A 23128-nucleotide genomic window follows, 5' to 3' on the forward strand; every position below is an offset into this window, starting at 1 on the left:
ATTCTTGAAGAACAAAACATCCATTTCAAATGATTTGAAACATTGAGCCAGAAAAATGTTAATACGCGAAATGTTTAAATTGATGAATGGCGGGAACTTAACTGCCAAATGAATATGAAAAAATATGTATATTCTTAAAATTCAGGCTTTTCCTTTAGTTTGTCATTTATCATTACTTCCCAGATTTTGATCCTTATAAGCAACACTATCAGATAGTGGAATAATATAGAGGGTGTATTTTTTTTTCAAAATGAACTCGTTCGATTCCCGGCTAGGGTAAAAGTTATTTTAAAAAAGTAATGATGCAGTTTTAGTTTTTATCAAAATCGGCCTCGTAACTCCTTTCAGCATTTTTCGCTAATCTTTATAGTTTCGGATTTGGCCCTGAAGGCCCGTTTTAAAAATTCACCCTGTATACTACACTATATTATAGTGTTAACATAAAAATAACAAAGTCATGTATGATAACATGGCGTTAGTAGGTCTCATTCAAGAGTATTGGGCGCTGATGGGCTGAGAGATACGGGTCTACGATACTTACTCGTATCTAGATCAGCGACTACAAGTATTAATCTTTAGAAAGCTTTTTTACTTAACCTTTAAAGAAGCCTTCACTCTTATTCTCTTGCATTCGTTTTTGAAGTGTTATCTTATGATACTTTCAGAATAATTTTTTAAAAGTAAGACATTTCATAACAATTCCTTCATTAAAAAGTACTTTCTGTAACAATTTCTACTTATACCTATTTCGTGGAAGATTTGCCATTTCGATGGAACGGTACTTCTGCCGGCTGACTTATATTTAAGGCGACAAATCGTTCCTCAACTTTACATAGAACCCCTGTTCTATATGGTGTTGATCTCAGATGTTCATTAGCGGTAGAAACTAACTACCTGGTCAATAACATGAGCATTTGCTACTGCAATCTTTCAAAAGCTGGTGTGCATAAAATTGCCATTTGTAGTTTTTTTTTTAAATTTCGATGTTATGACATATTAGTCCTACCTAACTTTGTCGCATTGCCAACTTTGAGGACCAAATTGAAATGCCTTATGTGCCACATTTCACAAACCAAAACACAGCAGCGCTTAAAACTATTTTTTTGCGAAAGTGGTTGTTAAATTAATCTATACTAATATTATAAAGAGGAAAATTTTGTGTGTTTATTTGATTGTAATGAATAGGCACAAAAACCACTGGAGTGATTTTAAAAATTCTTTTACCATTCGAAAGCTACATTATCCACGAGTAACATAGGCTATATTTTATATGAAATATATTTGATAAATAGATTTCGAGGCTTTACAAAATTTTGCCGGGTCAGCTAATGTTAACTAAAATGAAAATTAATATCATGTTTATTAGTACTTTGATATGTATTTCTAATAATATTAAATTACATTATACATTCATTATAATAGCGCCAACATTACACGTTTCGAGGAATTAATGAATAATTCATTAATATTAATGATGATATAAATATATGAATATTTACTTTCATCTATTTTAACATTGTTAGAACAATTCTCTTTATTCAGTGAAAAAATATATCTCCAATACAAAAATGTATCTCATATCTTACATTACTTCAGTTTTATTAGTTCTAATGTGAGCTTCTTCATTTAGACGACACGATACCGGCACGGCACCCGCACTGATAATAAAGGAACAGCTGGTTTATTCGTGCATATTTTTATTTGATACATAAACTATTATTAACAATATAATTACCACAGAATCATTATTTACCATTGTAAACGTCAAAATTTACTTTTTATTTTTATTTTTTTTAGAAGAATGAATGGTAACGTGCCTAATGTTTGCATTCAACAGACAGATTTTGCTTTTAGTTCTTAAGAAGCACGTAAAAAGGACGATTCTATAGTAATTTCAATTTTTTTTTTTTTTTTTAAATAACATATGCACGAATCTACCCTATGTTTCCCCATCTTCCGGTGTAGGTACCGTGCCGGTAACGTCTCGTCACAATGACGTAGACTCCAATGATATTACAAACTATTTCATAACATGAAGTGTACTCAAGTGACATAGCCTCTTCGTACGAGCAAACTCTAACTTTATAAAGCAGAAGTCTTCAGTAAGAAGTTACTAGAGCATGAAGAGCATGAAGGAAAATCAAATCATATTACCTACTCACAACTTTAAGTTTGCGATTTGTAAAATAAAATTACAAGTTAAAATGAAAACATAACAAGGGTAACTTTTATTGCATGCCAAGGCTTCAATTCGTTCAAAACTTGTTTCATAAATCTGAATGCGGGACATTCTAACAATAACAGGATTTTAAAAGAGGTATTTTTGCGTAATAGTCATAGTGTTGAGCGCTGCGATTTCATTCGAACGAAAGTATTCCCACTTGTCCTTAGAGGCAGGATCGGAGATTGACGGAGACCATGAGTTATTACGTTTTGATATATATGATTGTTTTGGTATTTGTTTAAGTATTTGCCCATAAAATTTCCAATAAGCGCCCCTAGCGTATTGTCAGTAACGTAACATTAAATGTCTAAATTTACAAAATGGCGATTTATGTTTTGTCTCTCTTTTTTGGGAACATGTGAGCGAAACAAAAAGTTTATCGTCACTTGGGTACTTACTTATTGTTACGTTTACTCAGTCTACTGAAGCAAACGGAACAGAATAATGGATTGATTAAACGTAACGGAAAATTGTGTGATGATTTAAAAACTCATGGTAAGGGTACTGGTCTCTATTGGTTGAACTTAAATTCTATTAGAGGTTTAAGATATCCATGGGCAGCAGTTATCACTTTATATATGCATATTTTCACTTTTTTCCCCAAAACTTATAATAACCAAATCCATGGTGTCGATTTTTTCCCAAAAAGTGTGGCTTCAAAAAGTATAATCTTTGTTCATTTCTCTGGAAGATTGGTCGCATAAGAGATAATATTCTTATCTTCTCTGAGCGAGGGGTATTCTTTTCTGTCAATGTCGCACCCTTTTGAGAATGAGTCCCCTTAGTAGGTCATAGAAGTCGGAACAGTTGTCTCATAATTTATTTGTGCAATACAAAACAGAAAGAGTTTTCCCGTTTTTATCAAAAAGTTTTGCTTTAACTAATCTGTATTCCAAACAGAAATAAGATAAATGTTAGTTCATTACATAAAGTACCAACCATTACTTAATTACAAATTTTCTTATCCTTTCAAATTTTAAATATCCCATTGACTGAAACTAAAACTTTTATAAGAAAATATTTCAGTGATACTATAAAATATAATTGTAATTGATGTTTAATCCGCGTATACTCGATATTTAAGAAGTGATAATGTAGTGGTATGATTTTTCCCTCTATACTAAAAACATACTTACATATATGTCTCTGTACACAGTGATAGGTTGAATTCGGCCTTCTAAATCGACGGCTTAGCTCAGACCTGCTTAGAGGCTGAAACTCCAAGCATGCACCTCTGATTATTCAAAGGTATTTGCGTCTTAAAAATAATTATCACTTGCTAGAATGATGTAAGAAAACATCGTGAGGAAAACTGAGATTTCTTTAAAAAATGTAAAAGTACGTGAAGTTTACCTATTTACAGTTGGTTAAGGCTGGAGCACTGCTGGAGGCGGTGGACTATAAATTTAATCTCTCTCATAGTGAATAGATATACTTTTCAACTGTGCAAGGATTTAAGCACTTTTTTACTTTCGTACTATTTTGAATTAAGATAATTAATTCTTATTTGAATAGTTAGGTACACAATCTATAAATAGATTCGATAGATTCGTTATCACTAAATTTATTCGTATATCGGTTCCTTTACCACCGCTCCTATACACCACATTTTTTCTAACATTACTTAAGGTTTTAATTTTCTTTTGTCTTACTTTCGGAACAACTATGAAAAATAAGTAAAGATGTTTATTGCATGTTCCAGAAAACATCGGGGTAATTAGGCGCGTCCCTAATTACTCTGACAATGTTCCCAATTACCCAAAATAAAGTCCGTTTCCTCTAATTATAGGTACTAGTAATAGTTGACAGTACAATATGCATCAAAAATTGTTCAAAGCATTCTATATTTATGACGTGTATTTGAAGTATTTGAGTAAGCTCGAGTAACAAAAGCGTGGAATTTATGTTAACAGTTTTGGTGTGCAATAATTGAATAATTTTCACTTGTGCGTGGGTTTGAACAATGATAAAATACGTAAAGTTTTACCAGGGAAGTATCTACTCATATCTAATTACATAATGAACATATACTTGCTTTAACACTAAGCACTCGAAAATTACATGTATCATATCTTTCATAACCTATTTCTTCAGTAACTTCACGCACACTATGCTTCTTACTTTGCTTGTCTCCCTTTTCTTTTTCATGCATAGGTTGTCTGAAAGAGATCACTGCTTAGCGATAAGACCGCCTATTGCATACTGCTTGACCTGTGTAAGGTACTTATACTGCTTATTGTTTAAATTCAACTGTAAATGTACAATAAACAATGAAATGAAACGACGATGTGTGAAGACCTGAGGAGGAATGGTAATGCAATAGCGATTGACTTCAAATAGAAACTCGGTTTTAAGTCAGTGAACGATAGCGATCACTATAATCAAGTTGACTACACACCCGTTTTCAAATTCTTACTTTAAAAAGGTAACATGAAGCAGTCCGAGCAAAATGCGGTATTCCAAGCTATATCTCAATACGTTCCCAATTACCCCACTTCCCCTATTTTAAATATGATCCGGTAGCCTGTAGATATTCTCAACCAACTTTATAATTGGAATAATAATTTCATTGAGTACCATAATTACAGTTACCTAAAGCATTAACAGTTGTAGTGATAATTAATGAAAAAATGATATAATTCATTCTATAAATGTATATGCATGTACATTCGCCATATAAGGCAGTGTGGTATCGGAAGTACAAAATGATATGCCGTATCATTTGAAATACGTTTGTAGGGACAACAGCTAATTGAAGGTGGTAGAACACTTTGTGGTTCGACTCCGGCGACACCATCACCACACCTATTTGTGCCTAACAGCAGTGTTAGGCGTTGCTGTGTTCCGTTTTAAAGGGTGTGGTAAAGGAGACATACTTTTCCGAGGGGTTCCAGCTTAGTCCTCAGAGGTAGCGGCGCATCTGTAGCCGACCTCACGTAGGGATACCTAATCCTATCTGGGGTTGATTATAGATGTCCATGGGCGGCAGTAGCCATACCATCAGGTGGACAGCATGCTCGTCTGCTACTCCTATATATAAAAATAATAATAATATAGTTTCATGTTTATGAAACTAATTATTTATAAATATATATATATAATTAAATCACCTTATCAAAGGCATCGTGTACGAATATTAATCAGTCGTAATTATTACTCCGACTAGCTCTATTTCTTAAATGTACTTATTCAGGTTGAATATATAAATGTCTTAGCACATTGAATTTTTAATACAGTATTTTCTTATTTCAGAAACATGACGTATCTAAAATGATATACTTTTACAAATATATTTCTTCGGTAATTTTGTAGCTACCCATGTATATTTTAATAGAGAGGAGACTCTAGCACAAGTTATTATTTATTTCTTGTATATTTTATAATTTACTCAATTCAATACCGTTTCATAAACATGAAACTATATTATTTATAATAACAAGTATAAGTTTACTCAGTAAATACGCTTAAGGCCAACGATAATATCGACCAGTAGGTTAGTAAATAGAATCATATAACATTATAATTATAATAAAGGTATTATACAAAGGACAAATTTTATTAGCAAAGATTTTCTATAATGTGTGTTACATATCGAAAACGCAATTCTATTATTTTGTTTCCATTGAGTTGAACGTGTAGAATATAAAGATTAAATGTGATAAAAGCACTACCGAAATTCTTGCGAATGAGAGAAAAAAGTTAAAAAATGCATTGCATTTTAAACTATTTTATATAGATATTTACTACCTAAATACTAAACTCAATACTAAATTAAAATTAAACTAAATGCTAACGACGACCCGCATGGCGGAACGGTCACCATGCCGGTCTGACGCGCAGAGGGTCCCGGGTTCGATCCCCGGCCAGACGGATTTCTAAATGATGAATTTAGACTTCTATTTCTGGGTCTGGGTGTTTGTATATTTGTCTATGTGTGTGTCCATAGCACCCACGATACAGGGAATCCTAGTGTGGGGCTGTGAGTGTAGAAAGCGTACTAAATTTATGGGTATTTATGGATTAAGTTCCGCAGTATTTATTTCATTTATATTTATCCACTATTACCCATGGACTACGTAATCAACTGTAAAAATACACGACATACCTAGTACTAATTACTGATACATCTTTATACTACACTCAGAAATGTTTTAGGGTAATTAATGCCTACTACCTACCTGTTACAATCTGAGGGGCTAATGTTTCACTTCAAATGAATGACAGCCCATTCACCCTAATGGTCTCATATTACAAATATATTTTGTGTTATACTTAATTACCTAGGAATGAACATCGATTAACCCGTACTATAGTAGGAATATTTCTATAGCTTTGAGGTTCTATTAATGTGTTTGAGCACGCATGCATGCAATCCATTTGATATCGGCTTGGCAATGCCATTCATATAATCGTACCTATATGATGATCGTCTCATGGTGATAATACACCAGTACCCTTACCAGGAGTTTTTACGTTTCGCCAAATATGACTGTTTTGGTATTTGTTTACGTTTACGATACCCATTTAGATTCCTCCCTTAGGTATTTCCACCATCATTTCAATCATGAATTCAATAGCAAAAGCGGCCCTAAGGACTAAATTAAAACGTTTCAATTATTTTTAATTAAATAGTGCGTATATTAATGTAATACACAAGATGTGAAACTATTACAAACCCAAAAATATACAAAATGATTGATACATATCTTAACTCGTACCCAAAAATTAAAATATTTAGTTGTTAGCCTTTTCTGCCAAAACTTAACTTGTGTTTGAACGTTTGAAGATAACGGTGTTGTAAAAAGTCCCTCTTATTATTTTCTCAAACGTGCCAAGAGAAGCAAAACTTCAAAAAATATGAAGAAAATCACAGGGTTTTCGCAGAGTGTTATTACATTAAAGGCTATTCACATGAATTGGTCGGGGGAGTCTTTCTACAACTCTCCCCAGTCACCCAATGCCGAGGGATAATATCGGTCGGTCCGAACCAACGATATCTAAGGGAATCGTGACATTAGTTGGTACCCGCAAGAAATCGTGACGACACCTAAACAGTTTCTTTAATCTTTTATGCATGACGCCTAAAAATGTAAATAAAAGGTTCGGATTGGGGTAATTTTTTATGTAGGTTTTCTTCCTCACGGTCCGGCTAATTAAGGCAAGGCCCTCGGTCCCACCCGAGGCCGCGAGACTTGACCACGACACCTCTCGTGGGTGGGATTACGATATACGACGGTGACTAGGCACAAACAGTACCTAGCCCGCCCGGCGGCAGGGTTAGTGCACACCGAGCCTGTCCCAGTTCCTCCGCTGTGGGAGAAACGCCCAGTGCAGGGTATCCCCATACACCTCCCCCGCCTGACAGACTCATAACGAGTCCCGACGAGGGGTGAGCCACTCTTTGTCTGGACCCTCCCCACCAAGCCTGCCCGGTATGGGTAATCCTGCCGGTATAACCTTGGGGATCATAGGGTCACTCAAGCCCACAACAAGGTGGTAGCTCTTCGGAGGGGAAAAATTGTGTAACCTAGTACTAATTTCGAATTATGCCCATACTGTCCGATATTTGTGTGTCGTAGTAGTACAACCGAATGGAACGTGTTTATAGTATTCCTAGCACCAGAAGAAATACCGCCAAATACTTATAGCCTTTTACTACGTAGTTCTACTTATGATAAACTCATTACGCAACGTAAACATGTAAAATACTATAACTAATTATATTTTTTGTTGTCAAATTAACCTCGCATAATACAAAAGAGAGAAATTATATTATCTAGAGTATAAAATATAGGATGTAGTTGTTTACATTAATTACAGGATTTTTGATTACATTAATTGCAGGTGCCGCTTTTAAAGTCGTAAAAAGTAATAATTACGAAAACTGGGTAATAATTATTCGTAAAATATTGTTTCATTACTGTTATTCTCGCTTAATTGCCTCGAGCCGTGTTTTACTGGATTTCCCTGATATTAAATTAAACATTTTCGTAATTAAACTGTTTACTACCTAGATAGGTCGTTTATTTGACGACCCGCGTGGCGGAGCGGTCACCATACTGACCTACCGGCAAGACATATCTGAATAATGAATTTGGATATCTGTTCTCGGTTCGGGTGTTTCTATAATCATCCTAGTGTGGGTCCTTCGAACCCACGGCACAGGAAATCCTAGTATTAGGCTATGAGTGTAGAAAGCGTATATAGGTACTTACCGTTTTATTACCAATAAATGCAACATAAGATAGTATGATCTTTTTATATGAATAGTATTTCCATAGTATACAGGTTTTCCCAAATATAACTGGTTTTATTTCTTACTTTTCTACTACTATTCTACTACTACTAACCTATCTACATAAACAGCTTGTAAGTTAACGAATGTGGTGGAAATTATTTTGCTGATTAGTATATAAGATCTATTTAATAATAACTTTTTCGCCAGCAAACAAAAAAAAATATTACTTTTCGGCTCTCCTATTCTTTGCAACAATGATCCTTTACTGTAGTAAATAGGCACTATAGTTACGTACTATTTAGGTAGGTCTATCTTATTTAATTTTTATACATAATTTATACTACAAATTGTAATTATTATAGGTGTTTAAAATATTCGAGTATTTTAAAACCTAGTAAAATTATCATATCAGTTCGGTAAAGCTTCTGCAGCGTTGCCAACGCCATCTATGCGAGACGTAGGTAAATAGTGAGTTTCAGCTTTCAACCGTTTCAGTCAGCTGAACGAAGTTGGTTGTAGTATAGTGAAATGCCGGCAGATGGCGCTACTATACTTGCGACGCATCCAACGTCCTAAATTTTTGCGTTCGTGATGATTTTATCTGCGATTCTAATAAATAATGTACATTTTATTCCGTTAAATTAAATAAATATAAATTTAATAATATATAGTTAATAAGATTTTACTTGTTTATTTTTTATAAAACAAACATTTGACACAGAACAAGCATAACCTTTTCAGTCGACAGGTACCGGGCCCCGCCTTCAGGCCGTTGACGTCACGCGGGTGACGTCAGCAACTCACAACCCGCCCTCCATTCGCCCCGCTAACCGGAATTTTAATGTTGCCCTCAAAAGAACAATGGGTCCCTTTTTCTACAGTTCTGTGATTTTTCAAAAAGTAGCAATATATTTTGCTTTGTCAATAAAGAAATTTCAATATGAACAGACATGTAGGGCTCTTCACCTTTTGTTCCGGTGCGGGTTCTATGTGTTTTTTTTTTAATATAGGAGTAGCATACGAACGTTGCGATACGTAGACTGCATATCCACCTGATGGTAAGTGGCTACTGCCGCACATAAACATCTGTAATCAACCCCAGACAGGATTAGATATTCCTACCTGAAGTCAACCATAGATACGCCGCTACCCCTGAGAATTAAGCTGGATAATAGGCACAAATGCACAAATAGGTATAGTCTATCGGAAGCTTTGGTATTTAATGATAACAAACGAACGCTTTATATGCCTCTCTGTACCAGTACCCTTAGTATGAGTTTTTACGTTTTAGACTAAAATGATTGTTTTTGTTTTTGTTTACGTATTTTCCATAGATTTCCAATCAGTTCTGATACAAGTAAACAAATACCAAAACAGTCATTCATGTCGAAACGTAAAAACTCATACTAAGGGTACTGGAATCGCAAATGTAGAGGCTGTACAAGGACCAATCACTTTCAGGGTTACCCAACCTTGCCTGACATAATGTATGCGCTACGCAACTTAATGGTGTTTAGTCATCCGAATAATTTAGTTAGTAAATTAATACATAAATATATTAAAAGATTTCACATATAAATAAATAACGGTTTTCGCCACCAAACAATATTTTGATTATTTTTCGGTTTTCCTAATATTATTTATATGTAGAACTATGAAAGATATAAATCATTATATCTATTTTTAATAATAACAGCAGTGTCAAGCGCTGCTGTGCTCTGTTTTAAGGGCATGGTAAATGAGACATACTTTACAGAAGTGTTCCAGCTTGGTACTCGAGGGTGGCGACGCAACTGTGACCAACCTCAGGTAGGAATCTTATCTTGTCTAGGGTTGATAGCATATGTCCATGGGCGGCAGGGGCCACATACTATCAAGTGGACTGCATGCTCGTCCGCTACTCCTATATTATAAAAAGAAAAATATATATGCAAATGTTTTAAATTACTACATTATATATGAAAGTAATTTATATATGAAACCTAGGAGTATATCTGCATCTTTGCATTACAAACATGAATTATAAAACAAACTTACTGTATGTATTTGTATAACTGTAATAATATGTTATACGGCAGCACTTCATCATAATAAATTATTTAAATCATGGAATACCTACTCAAAAACTCATTAATGATTTGTGCCTACATGTTACGAAACGTTAATTGAAACCCCATCACGGGAGCAATACTTGTAACCCGAATATTTGCATTGGCACGGCCCGGGCAAGGTCAACGCCGGGTAAAACAGCTGGGTCACAAGGTATAATATAAACGTGTATAGCACACTATATATTTGTCAATAGTGTACTAGAATTTACTTTGTATTTGTAAAAAATCATGGGCCATACAGTCTCTACTAAAATATTTTTCGATACTTTTCCGAGGCGTTCCAGCTTAGTCCTCAGAGGTAGCGGCGCATCAGTGGCCGACCTCAGATAGGAATATTTAATCTTATCTGAGGTTGATAACAGATGTCCATGGGCGGCAGTAGCCAATTACCATCAGGTCGACTGCATGTTCGTCTGTTACCTACTTCTATATTATGAAAGGATCTTTATAATATACATGTTGAAAATAGGTTAGATAAAGCATTCTATACAGTAGTAATCACTGCGACCCATTGGCTTCTGTAATAAATCCCAAATTGATGCGATTGAATTTATTCGAAGCGGTTAAAGTTCTACCTGATGCCGTCCACGCATATGCCTTGCTACCTCTGAACACCTAGAATGGCTTGTCTAGGTTTCCCTTTAACCGCACCCTTCGAACCAAAAAAAGTAGCGCTTGACATTGCTATTAAAAGGAGTGGAAGCACGGAGGGTTACAAAATATGCCTCATGCCACACATATTACATGTCGCGTTCCAAATTAGACCTTAGGATAGTTACGTATGTAGACCCTCTCGTTTTTCCAAGTTATGTACGTAAGTTATGTCAACTTGACGAGATTTGTTACGAATACTTAATTTTTAATTTGTTTAAAGTACTCATTCACAGAAATTAGAAATTTACTTGAAAAACATCGTAAGAAAACGAGAATAAATATTTTAAAAAGTTTTGTGGTCAAGAGGTGTGTGAAGTTTACCAACCCGCACTTGGCCAGCGTGGTGGACTATGACCTATACTTTTTACACTTTACAAGAGGGACCCGTCAGCTGTAATTCAATAAATAATACATAATTATTATGATAATTAGTAATGCCCGCGGCTTCGCCCGTGTTTTAAAAAAAATAAAAGATATACATATTATAACTGAAAATTAGTACGATCGTTGGAATGACCGTGGCGCCATCTGTAGAAAATTGTACCAACTCCAAAACCTTTGCTAAAGATCATCAAATGATCAAGTACATATATTACGATTCTATAAAGGATATACAGACAAATAATCTCCTCAGTTAAAAACTTTACATTCTCCTATAAGTCAAAAGAACTGGAATAAGGCTTTACATCCGTGATAATAAATTACAAGGTGACGTCATAACAACTTGATTAGGTACATCGAGAAAAGGGCTCGGGCGTAATTCGTAAAACAAATAGTAGCTGCCGTGCTAAAACAAGCGGTTGTTAGGGCGGCGTTGCCAAGTGCTTATAATGTTTTATGAGTGTTTATAAAATTCTGTTTATTTCGTGAAATCAGTAGCAAAAATTGTGTTACTGCAATATTTCTAAGTAATTATAAGTTTTTTTTTCTGAAAGGTTTATAAAATAACCCTAAAAATTTGCAGTGAAGATCCCTAACACACTACCACCTCTATTTTTTAAGAGATTATAATCAACTGCTATCAAAGCACATATATATTTGAATATGTTTACTCGTATTTTTTAACAGATTGTCATTAGGCTTTGATTTATATTATAAGCGTTACCTTTTTAAGATATCAAATTTCGTAGTTAGGCCTCATGATGCAGTTTCACTGGCATCATAACACTATATAAAAAGCCTTCGTAGTTTCTTACTACATTTTATGAGAGGAAGTTATATTTCGATCTGGTTAGTGTCCAAAAAATTGTAAAGCAAGATGACGTATAATTTAAAATATAGTTCTCTTGAACAATATTTAAAACGTACCTATCTATGTTTTCTTTAAAAAACAGGAACCTTAAACGGAACCTTTAATTTATTAGTTTCTTTTTTGACGTACAGTGACCGATCGTGAGGCCGACATAATAATTTATTACCTATAAAATCACAATAGGTAATTATTTAAATAATTATTTTTTGTGATTTTTTAAACAATGAAGTAATTACTATTTATAAAAAAAACTTTTAGTAATTAATTTTAATTTTATTCCTGACAAACCCATTGTCACATCAAGATGCTTATCTTATTTTATTTAACTATTGTATTGTTTATTTTTATTATTACGATGAAATAATCATTTGCAAAGGTTAATTTCACAACCAGGCATATAATTAAAATTGTATGCAATGCGACTGTACCACGAACTCTTGATACTTTGATTATGCTTAGCGTTTACGCAATGCGTCCCTATTTTTAGAGTATCTTATCACATTCATATTCATAGTCAGAACTCTATTTATCCAATACTGTCTCTGTTGCACACTTTTATTAAATGATTTTTATTATGTATGTGTTCATTTTACCCTTATAATTCTATATACTCACTTCTTTCTATAGCATGCAGTCTTCACCTGTAATTATAATGGCACTCACCTATTTTCTCTAATAATTTCACGATTTACTAATATATTTAGTGTACATTATGTATGTGTTCAATAAATAAATAAATAAATTATATACATGTAGCAAACGAGCATGCAGTTCGCTTGATGATAAGTGGCCAGTACCCTTACCACGAGTTTTCAAAACATCTCACAATGTTACGTTACGTTTACTCAATCCATTATTCTGTTCCGTTTGCTTAATAGACTGAGTTAACGTAACAATAAGGAAGTGCTCAAGTCTTTTTGTCTGCCTCACATGTTCGCAAGAAAGAGAGACAAAACATAAAGCGCCATTTTGTCAATTTAGACATTTAATGTTACGTTACTGACACTATAGTTCTGATACAATCCGCTAGGGGCGCTGATTGAAATTTGAATGGGCAAATACGTAAACAAATACCAAAACAGTCATATTTGTCAAAACGTAAAAACTCATGGTAAGGGTACAGTGCTGCCCTTGTTCATCTGTAATTAAGCCCAGAAAATACAAGATTCTGAGGACTAAGTTGGAACGCCTTAGTAAAACATGTCACCTTTATATCACTCTTCTAATCAGAACAAAGCAGCGTTTAAAACTACTGTTGTTAGGCAGAAATAGGTGTGGCTGTGGTGTCTCCGGAATCACCACGAAGAACCACAAAGGGTTCTACCACCTTTGAATATTTCAAAAATATATATGTGTAATATTTGTCCGCGGAGGTACCACTGCCAATCACTATACCTATTTTAACGTGAAGCAGGTCTTGTATTTCGGAGGACCAGCTTGATTACCGGTTGACTAAATATGAGGCGATCATCTTAGTCCTCAGAATTGGTAACACATCTGAAGGTGGTAGAACTCTTTGTGGTTCGACTCCGGCGGCACCACCGCCACACCTATTTCTGCCTGATAACAGCAGTGTTAAGCGCTGCTTTGTTCCGTTTTGAAGGGTGTGTAAGGAAGACATACTTTTCCGAGGCGTTTCAGCTTAGTCCTCAGGGGTAGCGGCGCATCTGTGGTCGACCTCAGGTAGAAATATCTAACCCTATCTGGGATTGATCACAGATGTCCATGGGCGGCAGTAGCCACTTACCATCAGGTGGACTGCATGTTCGTCTGTTGCTCCTATATTATATATAAAAAAATCTGTGATTGACTTCAAGTAGATGGGGTTCTAAATGAAGTTCTGTACAAATATCTCTTAGCGCTAGTGACTATTTACCACCAGGTGTACATACTCGTCTGCTACTTCAACCATATTTTATTTATTTATTTATTTTTATTTATTTATTAATTCATTGCATCAAATATGGTACATTAGATGGTATATTTTGACAAAGTTCTGCACATTTGGCCAATATCGGCATGCAACAATATAAAAGTAATGTCAAATAAACTAAACATAAATTAAAATACATCAATTAAAATTACACAATATGATAATTGCTGCTCAATACTAACATCAATTATATGGCGTGATAACATTACAATACTTAAATTAAATGAAAGACATACAGAAAATATAGAGAAAATCTACTCCCCGCAAGTTCAATAAAAATGCATTTGTAATCCGTTTTCCCGCATTGAAGTTGCGCGCAGGGTAGGCAGCCTCACACACAAAGCTCATGCAGAGATTTAACTTTTCTCTTTTTCCCGAGGGACTTACTGTAGGTAAAATGAAATTTTACACAAATTGTATTATTTCTCGTTGCTCGTCACGAAGTACTGTATTTACGTATATGCGTTTATGTTTTTTTTATAATATTGAAGTAAAAATCGAAGGTGGTAGACGCTTTGTGGTTCGACTCCGGCGGCACCACCGCCACACCTATTTCTACCTAGCACCTTTCTACCTACCTATAATAGCAGTGTTAGGCGCTGCTGTGTTCCGGTTTGAAGGGTGTGGCTAAGGGAGACAGATTCTCCGAGGTTCCAGTTTAGTCCTCAGGGGTAGCGGCGCATCTGTGGCCGACCTCAGGTAGGAATATCTAATCCTATCTGGGGTTGATTTCATGAGGTCCATGGGCGGCAATAGCCACTTACCATCAGGTGGACTGCATGCCCGTCTGCTACTCCTATATTATAAAAAAAATTAGCATGCTGTACTGATTCTAAGTGGGCACCACTTAGAACAGGACAATTAGAACAGGATAAACATATGTAACTAAGTGCCATAGACTAGTAAAGATTACTCACTCCTAACAAGAAAATGTAACCAGTTTTATACCATGACAACTATTAAATGGCTGTGAAAATTGTTAGCCGTTTAAGCCATATGATTGCTTAGTTCAATTACACGGCAGTGAGATATCTATATTTATCTATGCTAACTGCTAATAAAATAGGAATTATACTTGAAGCTGATTACAGATGCTTTTCCACTCTTGAAGACTTAGATGGCCTCTTTATACGAATCCATGGAGATGGAATAAACTGCTTCACAAAAAGGGGGCGGTGGTTCTCTGCTAAGTTAGTGGTTCTACCACCTATATACTTAAAACAAACACAAATATTCCCTGAGTATCTAAACTTTCCACGTTAACCTTTAATATAGTAATTTCTGTTAGGATTTCGTAACGAACTAACTACATAAGTATGCAAATATTGTAATGAGAAAGCGGCAATCTCGTCGCGCAATCATTTGCGTACACACTGGAATGTAGACGACATTCGCCGGGCTACGTGCGTAGGCCGGCGTAGACGCCGTAGCACTTCGTAGCAGATTACATCATACGTCAGGGTTCATTAAGCTTACATTAACTTCACTTTAATATTACTTCTCTATAATCTATTTATATTTCAAAGGATACGTAACGAAAATTTACAGCTAAATATAAGGTGACTAAACAACAGTACATAGTACAAATACTCATAATACTTAAGCTGCAATGATGTTGTTTTTTTTGCATAATGCGCCCCCTTGGAAAAAAATATTCAAAGTAATGATATAAATACATTATCCAAATATTTTTCCAGAACCTCAGATTGTTGCCTTAATTTATAACTTTTGCATTTTACTTTAACTAATGCGCCAACGAAAAGATTGCTATTTATGGCATATCAATGTACTCTCAATCTCTAGTATTTATTCAGGAGATAAACTCATTAATTAAATCCAGGATCGTAGCTCCAGTGACCGATACCTAGGAACTGCAGCTCAAAAATCGATTAAGTCCCAAACCGGAGTTGAGGTCTTGAGGTGGAGGGCTCTCGTGGAGTTTTTGAGTACGTTGGGGGTCGGCGGGGGCGCATGCGCGGGGCGGGGGCACGCGCTGACGTCACGCGGCGCGCCCGGGGCGTCGCGCCAGTGCCTCCCGCGACCGCGCGACCAGTCACGCGCGACTCCCGCCCCGAGTTGTCTCAACACGATCACGAGCTTCCGATGTTAATTCTATACAACAAACAACCGATAAAACAGTAGCATAATCGCTTTAAGGTCGGCCCTACCGGCACCGCACCACGTGACCCGGGACGTGATGTGATAGTTACTCGAGAGTATTGTGGCGCGCTCATCTTGAATACTAAATCATCATAAGTATTCCTAACTATAGACTTTTAGATATCCTTAAATGTAGAGCAATGAACATCCCCAATTAGCGGTTATACTATTCAAGGTTACGGGTAGACTATACGTATAGATAACCAGTACCTATCCTATAAGTATAACATAGAAAACAGGATCTTATAAACAGTAGAAGGCTCATATAACTAGCTTAATGTAGCATATTGTGATGAAGTGTCAGATCTAAGTGACTAAATATTTGTAATGTTTACAAACTATATTGATGGCCAGTGCACGAAAACGAAATAAAGTAATGAGGTTATTAGCTGTCTTATTATAAAATATATATACTGTGATGGATAGCAAGTAAATCAAATTCTAAAATAGCTAAATATACTGATTGATTTTGTTTGTATACGTATAAGTTCTCATGTTTGTGTCATTTCATCTGGGAGGTGATTAGAGAATGTTGCACTGCGCACAACATTATGGTTGCGCAATGTTATATGCAGCTTTATGCATTAAAATTATTATAATCAGCTTGTACCATATAATAAAAATAATTATAATACTCTGTATAGTAACAAGGGGTTGTTATTATTGTTATACTTAACAAAAGATAGTTGATTCCTTTAGAAATTTGGGATATAATAGGACCTTTCTATAGTAAGACATAACCTCAATTTATGCAAATTTTATAAAATGTAACTTTTGTATCCGATTTAATACCTATCATTATATCTTTGGAGTGCTCTAAACATATTATTTTACCAAAGATTTCAACTATAATATGTAATTGTTTAACATCGATCTTTAAACCAATAATCATGAAGTTCGTCGAACTCTAATTTTAACACGCTGTAAATATCAACATATATCATTTTATAGACCCGCGTTCGAAATATCGCCTGACGTTAAGTACGCCGCTACATTTGAGATACTACATTTCTTTATGGCATCAATAAAACATGAATATTTATATGCTACATACGCGTAGCGACTTTCGTTTCATCACTCTATCCAATTTCGTTCCTTGCCCTTGGGCTTATTACAAAGCGAGTCGGGATGTATGTATTTGTGCGGGCGTAAGCAGTAGCCGGATAGCTAACAAGGGCTAAATCCATCTCTGGTTCACGGCCTCAAATGTTCGCAGTACCGGTCACGAGATCAGGGGATAATATCTTTACGTGTAAGAAACTTTTATCGAGTTTGTGCCTGCGAGCTTTGAACACTTGTATTTAATAATCTTGTAAGTGCCGTTTGTATTTCAAACTTGACAACTTGACAAAAATGTATACGTATTATTAATAAAAGTGAACGTAAATATTTATTTTAAATATGTTTTATAAACAAATATGTTTTAAAAACGAAACAGTATAATCTTTGTTTTATATGTATACGCAATAGTTTTTTTAATCGAGATTATCATTATAAATATTTAGATAAACAAACCGTTCAAATCGTAAAAACAATATTGTAAAGCGTTAAAGGTTACCAATGAAATCTTATTAAATATAAATCACTTAAATCTAGCAATGACGTAAACAAACATAAAATAACGTAAAATCTTCTCCATGTAATTTTCTTTTATCAATTCTGGCAATATAAATAACATTATTTATACTGTCACATATTGGAAAATATTATTTTTGTCATAAAAATGATTTGTGTTTACATCTAAAGCGTTGGGCCAAACTCCGTTCATGATTTAAGCGAAACCCTTTTCCATCTGACTGTCACATTTTGACATACCTGTAATCGATTTGAAAAGGTCAAACGGCGACGGTGCCTTGCCTCGTGTAAGGGATGATATAAATTTTGTCCTTCGTATTTACATTGTCGTATATAGCCCTATATTTAAAAATATTTTGTATGTGATTTATAGTGTTTTATATGTGTGTGTCATTTTAAACATTTTTTCTAATATTTCATAAATAAAATCATTAGTTTTAAAAGGAACTGTTTACTATTGTAAAGATGAATATTTATGGTTTAAAAGGGTTGGATTGATTTTGTTTTCCCCTAAAATTGATATAATTATGCTAGAAAGTTCGATTTGTTTTAATAACTTGCGATAAAATAATATTTTTATTATCTCTGGGTTCTGTCATTTACAAATGCTCTCAATTAGAATGTAGATACAAATATAAACTTTACATGAAACTCCAAATTCGCGTTTGTGTGTTTTGCGATTGATATAAATAAAAAATATTAAAAGCCAAACACATAAAGACTGACTAATAAATTATGTTAAATATTTATGTAAGTGTAATTAATTGTTGTTGTAAAGATAACAACGGAAGCTCGTGCTAGAAGTACAAGTACTTATAAAATGCAGTTCAAAATGAAGTGATATTACAGTGCCACTAATGTAACATTTAAATAACCAGTGCCAAAATAAACTGTTATAACTACATGCTCAAAGATTGACAAAGAAGACAATGACGTATATTTAAACAAAAATCAACTTAAAGTTTTTAAAAACTACATTAGGTTATAAACCATAATTCAACAAAGAAGAAAAGTCATAGTTCAGTTAAAAAGTCAACGAAAATTTAAAAAAAATAAACGAACATTTAACTTAACACCGAAGAAAACAATTCTACAAAGAAGGAAATTAAAGTTACACTACTGACACTAATCGAAGTAATCCTCATCGAATACCCGACGCATGCAACATTCCATTTGATACATTGTACCTAAAAGTTGCAATCATGAAAGCACCATGAAGCAGTGGAGCCGTTGAGGATCAACTTGTGCAAGGATAGAGAAGTATGGGCAAGGAGTGAAGGAGCGGCGCGCCCTGGGCGGGGGCGGCTCCCGGCACGCCGGCTGTGATGCGATGGGCCAGGACTGGTGCTTCCGCCGCAAGAGGAAACGCAGCAGCAGCCAGGATGATACCCACCCGCATCACACCCGGTAAATATTTAAATCCATTTTTTTTAAATTTTTATTAAGTTGTACTTCAATTGACACGTTTGAGCGGATTCGAGTGTATTTTAGCGAGGTATAAAAATTGTGTTCGCCAAGGTATCAGGAGGCACAGCAGTGCCTCCGCCAAGTCGAGCCTTAAGTAGTTTATTTGCTATTATAACATTTCAAACCAGCGCCATCTAGTTTAAAAACGTATAACTTTTGACGCGCTTAGGTACTTATAAGTAAGTTATTTTTTACATTATGTTTAATAAAATACCGCTTGTATATACTATTATTAATTTTATTACGATATTTTACGTAATAAAATTAGCGAACAAACATATGTATAATCCACTTCATCTTAAGTGCATTACACATATGCATACACCCTTTCATTTATCGAAGTATGACGGGCGGCCTATCTGAGAGCAATCTTAAATATACATATTACCAGCTGTAAGGACTATTTTAATGGACCTCGTATATGTTTTTTGCATTAATACTTACCATACACGTTAATACGCAGCACAATAGCACAAAAACTACTAAATTAATGTGCATGTGGTGGTGGCCGCCCTAAAACTCTATATGGTACATGACCTACGTATAACGTAATAAGTATTACTAGATTTTTTCTAAAACAAAAAATCCGACTGCTTAAAACTCAGCCTATGTCTCACAATTTAGGTTAGTTCGACGACACCTCATATGTTAAAATCCTTCAAGCAGGAAAAACATTACCCTCCGCAGTGGGTTAAAAGTTTGATAAACAAACATTAAAAATGAAGGTGGTAGAACCCTTTGTGGTTCGACTCCGGCGGCGGCACCGCCACACCTATTTCTGCCTCATAACAGCAGTGTTTAGCGCTGCTGTGTTCTGGTTTGAAGGGTGTACTAAGGGTGACATACTTTTCCCAGACATTTCAGCCTAGTCCTCAGGGGTAGCGTCATCTGTGGCCGACCCCAGGAAGGAATATCTAATCCTATCTGGGGTCGATTACAGATGTCAATGGGCGGCAGTAGCCACTTACTATCAGGTGGACTGCATGATCGTAGATCGCATTGCTACTCCCATATTATATAAAAAAAAATGTAATTGACAATAGATGATCCGTAATCTTTCTAATTCTTACGTATTCGTTTATCATAAATCGTTACATACTATGAACAATAGTGCATATCATTCATAGGTCGATGACTGCTGTTATATTTACACTCACGATAAACTAACACTTGTAGTACAAACACAAGAGCATGATCATTGAATATAGTATTATCTTTTCAAGTATTACCTTCAGACATCAGCAACCGATAGATATCTTTAAATAAATCAAGAGTTTTCAAGTATAGATTAGATAGTAAAGGAAAACTCATTCATGCACGATACCTGTAGTTATTTTGAGCAACTATTACACATAGCTAGTCCACGCACTACAAACAATCTTCGATATGATAAGTAAACGAACAGAATCAATCTTACGTAGGTGATTATTATTGTCCTTAAACATTTTTTTCCATATTTTTTACTAACACAACACAGATATATAGAAACACAAGTATGTGCAGAGGACTTGATTTTAAAATAAACGGAACAATGACACGACAAATTGCTAATTGACACACACAGGTACAATATAGGTCTGTGGCACACACATATGCATAATAGCAAAAACTGTCATGCAGTCATACACAGTAACGTAAATACAGAATTCTTTAAAAATACACTTCTCATCTGTAAAATTTGAAATTTGACAGTTAAGGTAATTAAAATTAAAATTGGCAAATCATTATCAACTACTCCAAATTTGGTACAAAAAAATGGGTAATTGATCATACTGTTTTTAAGAAATTAAATGCCCTTCTACTTCTAATTCCAGTAGTAAACACTCAACATATAATACGCATACTTCATCGTTTACTTAAATATATAAGTGTTCGTAAATGATCGGTAATCTATCTCTAGTGTATTGGATATACCAAGGTAGCCCTCGCGCGGTGGACGCTCGATCGGTTATCGCAATGCAATTATCCGCGTTAATCCATTGCCGTTAACGACAGTGTGGCGATTGGTCCGTCTCTACTTTGGTCTTAAACTTATCTTCGATACTATCCATAACTGTTAATGATCACGGATTTTTTTGTAAATTAAAAGAATTCTAATTTCATCATTCATCAATGATTCAATTTGGAATCTAATCATGTTATGAAAATAAGCCCAAAAATTATACACTGAGAGTCTTGGATATAAATTTTGAATTTATGTGCACAATTCCAAAATCATAAAGGACAACAAATTAAGCAAGGTTCTGTAATCTTTGGAGATTTAGGGCATTTTCATAAAAAAATATAACCGTATATAATACACATACTTCATCACTTACTTAAATGTATAAGTGTTCTTAAACTATCAGTAATCTATCTCTAGTGTATTGGATATACCAAGGTAGCCCTCGCGCGGTGGACGCTCGTTCGGTCGTCGCAATGCAATTATCCGCGTTAATCCATTGCCGTTAACGACAGTGTGGCGATTAGTCCGTCTCTACTTTGGTCTTAAACTTATCTTCGATACTAATCTTATCTTCTGAAGTGTACGGAAGTGTTTGATATATTAGAAGATCCTTTTATGAATCGGATTATGTTATCAAAATAAGCCAAGAAATATATATTTATGGTATGCGTAACGCTGTTTGTCCACCTACCACCAATACCGAGCCGATATCGATAATTAATAACAGCGCCGAAGTAGCGTACACACATTTACTGTAGCAGCTTGTCCACCGCACGTCCGTCACCCGAGCACGGTCATCCCGGCCGCCGATATTCCGAGTAGATCGGCGTGACTGCTAGATCGGCACCGAGTTTTTGACGGGCCGATGTGCCCGATAATGTAAAACACATTGGAACTTACATTGCCGTCACACGAGTGACAGCTGGAACAAAATAAACCGCCGATATCGGTCGCAGTGGACAAACTATCGCCGTCACGACATTATTAAAATCGGCCCGAAATTATCTCATTCTCGGTATCGGCTCGGTGACGGTTCGGTGAACAAACGACCTACTATTTTCTACGTTTAAAAAACTATAAAATCATATAAATAGTGGCTTGTAGTAACGCCATCTATGCTGACAATATTTAACTACTCACGCCGTATGTGGCTCACATAATTTTCTTAATAAATTGTCTTAGGCTTTAATAATAGATGGCGTTGAGTACGGATTTATAGTGTTGTTTTAAGATGGTGGGGCAACTGCCCGCCCGCCTTTGAAAAAAATACGCTCATCAATTTTCCCAAATTGCTAATTGCTATAAGTATAAATTGAAGCAAATATCGACAAAAATGTATTGAGATCGTATTTGAAACTCAAAAAGAGTTTAAAAAGAGAAAAGCTAGTTAAAAGTTGATTTGTTAACATTTAAAGAGAGACAATTTGATGCAGTTGGCAACACTGTTTACGTAAAAGACGGTACTTGTTGTGCTAACACAAACATATTAGATGCTCCTCAAGTTCCTACATCGATTTACACTGTGCAATCAAGCCACAGACGTAGCCCATAATTGCCTCTACGTGCAAT

General features: G+C 35.1%; 1 protein-coding gene across 10 annotated transcripts in view; it reads left to right on the forward strand.

Annotated features, from left to right (window-relative positions):
* Window positions 1-23128, forward strand: part of dnc (phosphodiesterase dunce) — a 458672-nt gene that overhangs the window by 338624 nt on the left and 96920 nt on the right. The window contains exon 1 of one of the 10 annotated variants that reach the window (XM_073084965.1): window positions 19196-19554. The exons of the other annotated variants lie outside the window; for them this stretch is intronic. Within the exon in view, the coding sequence (XP_072941066.1) occupies window positions 19478-19554 (77 nt within the window). The 5' untranslated portion in view covers window positions 19196-19477. Of the gene's footprint in view, window positions 1-19195; window positions 19555-23128 lie in introns of those variants that run through there. 10 annotated transcript variants of the gene reach the window in all.

The sequence above is a fragment of the Epargyreus clarus genome, unplaced genomic scaffold (genome assembly GCF_041222505.1).
Source record: "Epargyreus clarus isolate Ecla_fem2 unplaced genomic scaffold, WU_Ecla_fem_2.2 ptg000021l, whole genome shotgun sequence".
Lineage (NCBI taxonomy): Eukaryota > Metazoa > Arthropoda > Insecta > Lepidoptera > Hesperiidae > Epargyreus > Epargyreus clarus.